Source organism: Marmota flaviventris, chromosome X, assembly GCF_047511675.1.
Source record: "Marmota flaviventris isolate mMarFla1 chromosome X, mMarFla1.hap1, whole genome shotgun sequence".
NCBI classification, from domain to species: domain Eukaryota; kingdom Metazoa; phylum Chordata; class Mammalia; order Rodentia; family Sciuridae; genus Marmota; species Marmota flaviventris.
In genome coordinates this window covers 48,047,249-48,049,425 of record NC_092518.1, presented here as the reverse complement: position 1 = coordinate 48,049,425, position 2,177 = coordinate 48,047,249, and the positions used below count along the sequence as shown (strand labels likewise).

At 47.8% G+C, this 2,177-nt stretch overlaps 1 protein-coding gene across 1 annotated transcript; it reads right to left on the bottom strand.

Annotated features, from left to right (window-relative positions):
- On the bottom strand, window positions 1-1,934 carry LOC114083553 (spindlin-2). The gene is given in 3 exon segments (XM_027924843.3): window positions 1-250; window positions 252-1,024; window positions 1,671-1,934. Coding segments are annotated over 2 exon segments (813 nt in total). The 5' UTR covers window positions 1,023-1,024; window positions 1,671-1,934; the 3' UTR covers window positions 1-208.
- Between the last annotated feature and the right edge of the window lie 243 nt (window positions 1,935-2,177).

The window sequence follows — 2,177 nt, the reverse complement described above, 5'->3', positions numbered from 1 at the left end:
GTTTACAGCTTTTCCTTACATGCTTCGTCCACCAAACACACCCAATCTTTACAACAAGACAAAATGCTTACATACAGCATGTCCTGTCCACATAAATTTGTATTTTTAAGAATAAAACAATAATTATGCTGGCAAAGATGTAGGTTATCAAGGACCCTTAGGCTTCCAATACCTTGAAAAGTTTACACTTTTTGCATATATATATAAATTATACATTTGCCTCCCCACACTTGGCAGATTTTACCCTAGTAGGACTTTTTGACCAAATCATAGACATAGATGTGGAAATCATCATCAAACTTGATGAAATACACAGAAGGTTTGGCTTTAACTTGAAGAATGACTTTGCCTGACCTTTTGGAGCCATCTTCTTTGGTATATTCCACATGTTTACCTATCAGGCCATCTATAACTCCTTCTGGCTCCCTTTCTGTTGGAGAAGACTCACTGGACTCTGGCATGATACGGAGGTCACCTTCTTTATAATCATCTAGAAGCTGGTACATGTACAGGACAGGATCTTTCTCATAGGTAATATAAAACCAGGTTTTCATGATAGGTGCTTGGGCTAGGACCATCCCCCTCCATTCATCCTTAGAACCATGCTCACCCTCAAACATGTGTTCCACTGCTTTCCCAATTATAGTATTTTCAAAGTGCACATCTCTGACTTGAAAAAGTGGCACCTTATCAGGAAGGATTTTAAGCTTTAAAATCCTTTCATCTCTGTGAAGTTCCAGTCCATAGACACAGTCAATTCCATCATATTTCACCAGATAAAGAGAGGGATTTATAGGCACCTGATCCAAAACAGTTCCTTTCCACTGGGTGATGGGCTCATCACTTTCCTTCCATCCATGAGAAATTCTGCAGCCCACGATGTTCCTCTGGGACTGTGAAGATCTCCTCCTCTGCTTCTTTTGTGAGGCCTTTCTCTTCCTGAAGGTTGTAGAATTGGTGTGGTGACCTGGAGCCTCCCTGGTTTGCTGTCTTGCAGCTGTCTTTTTGTGGTGCATTTTCATTCCTGCAATGGGAGGAAAGAAGCTAGAGAGAGACATTCTATGTAATATAAAGTGAGGGTTTTTTCTCTGTATTGCCAAGTCCTTACACACAAGGTATATTGCTGCACAAGCTATTCATATGTGTCCTGTAGCAATATTAGGTATCAATACACCCTAGGGTGCCTGCCCTCATTCCAGGCTTATTTGGCTGCACAAGAAAACTAAGCAGGTTGCTGTGGTGGTCCTGGTTGCTGGGACCCCAGATGGGATCTTTTGAATATCTCCTGATCCCCTGTCCCCATTCTAGCCCCACAAACACATTCACCATTTCTAGCCCTAACTTCATCTCTCCATTTCAGTACAAGCAGTCCCCATGTCTCCTCTCCTTAGCCCCCTACTGTTCATTCATTATTCCTGTCCATACCCATGCAGGCTACCTGGTGCTCATTTCTCCTTCATATCTATTCCTGGCTATCTACATTTTACCACTGGTGCTCGCACCAAAAATTCCCTTTCTGGCCACCTCTGTACACCATCCTAGTATTCCTCACCATCACCATCTGCTCCCAAATTACCCTTCCCGGTTTCCCTCATCTCAAACCCATCATTCTTTCCAATGTTCCTGCCAATTTTCCTACCAACCCCTCAGTTCAGCGCCCACCTCCCCACCGTCTGGGATCCAGTTCTTCACGTGTCCCAATCGGACACCTCACTGCTGCCTTGGCTGTAAGCCTGTGATGCAGGAGGCGCAGCAGGCGACCAGCCGAATGAGTGTTTACAAGAGGTGAGGGGCGAAGATTCTGAGGCAAGAAGCTTGTGTAGGAGGGCGGCGGTGGAGTCCCCAGCGCTGGGATCGCTCGCCCTCAACCTCGGTGTCAGCAGCTGCAGCACTTCTGCCACACAGAGGTTTTTCCACCAGGGGCTGCTGCCGCTGCTGTCTCCTCCCTCTTTTCTTAGCGCAGCTTCCTGCCAGAAGAGAGGCCTCCCCTTCCTGCCAAACACAGCCCGACAATCCCCTCCCCGACCCCCACCCCCAGCCACTGGCCTGCGGGAGGGAGTGCAGTGGGGGGGTGGGGTCGTGCAGCTGGGCGCTAGGCCCCGCCCCTTCTCCAAATCAGTAAACTCAGGGCCTAGAACCACCACCACCACCCCCGCCCCCACTGTCTGGTGTCTCCT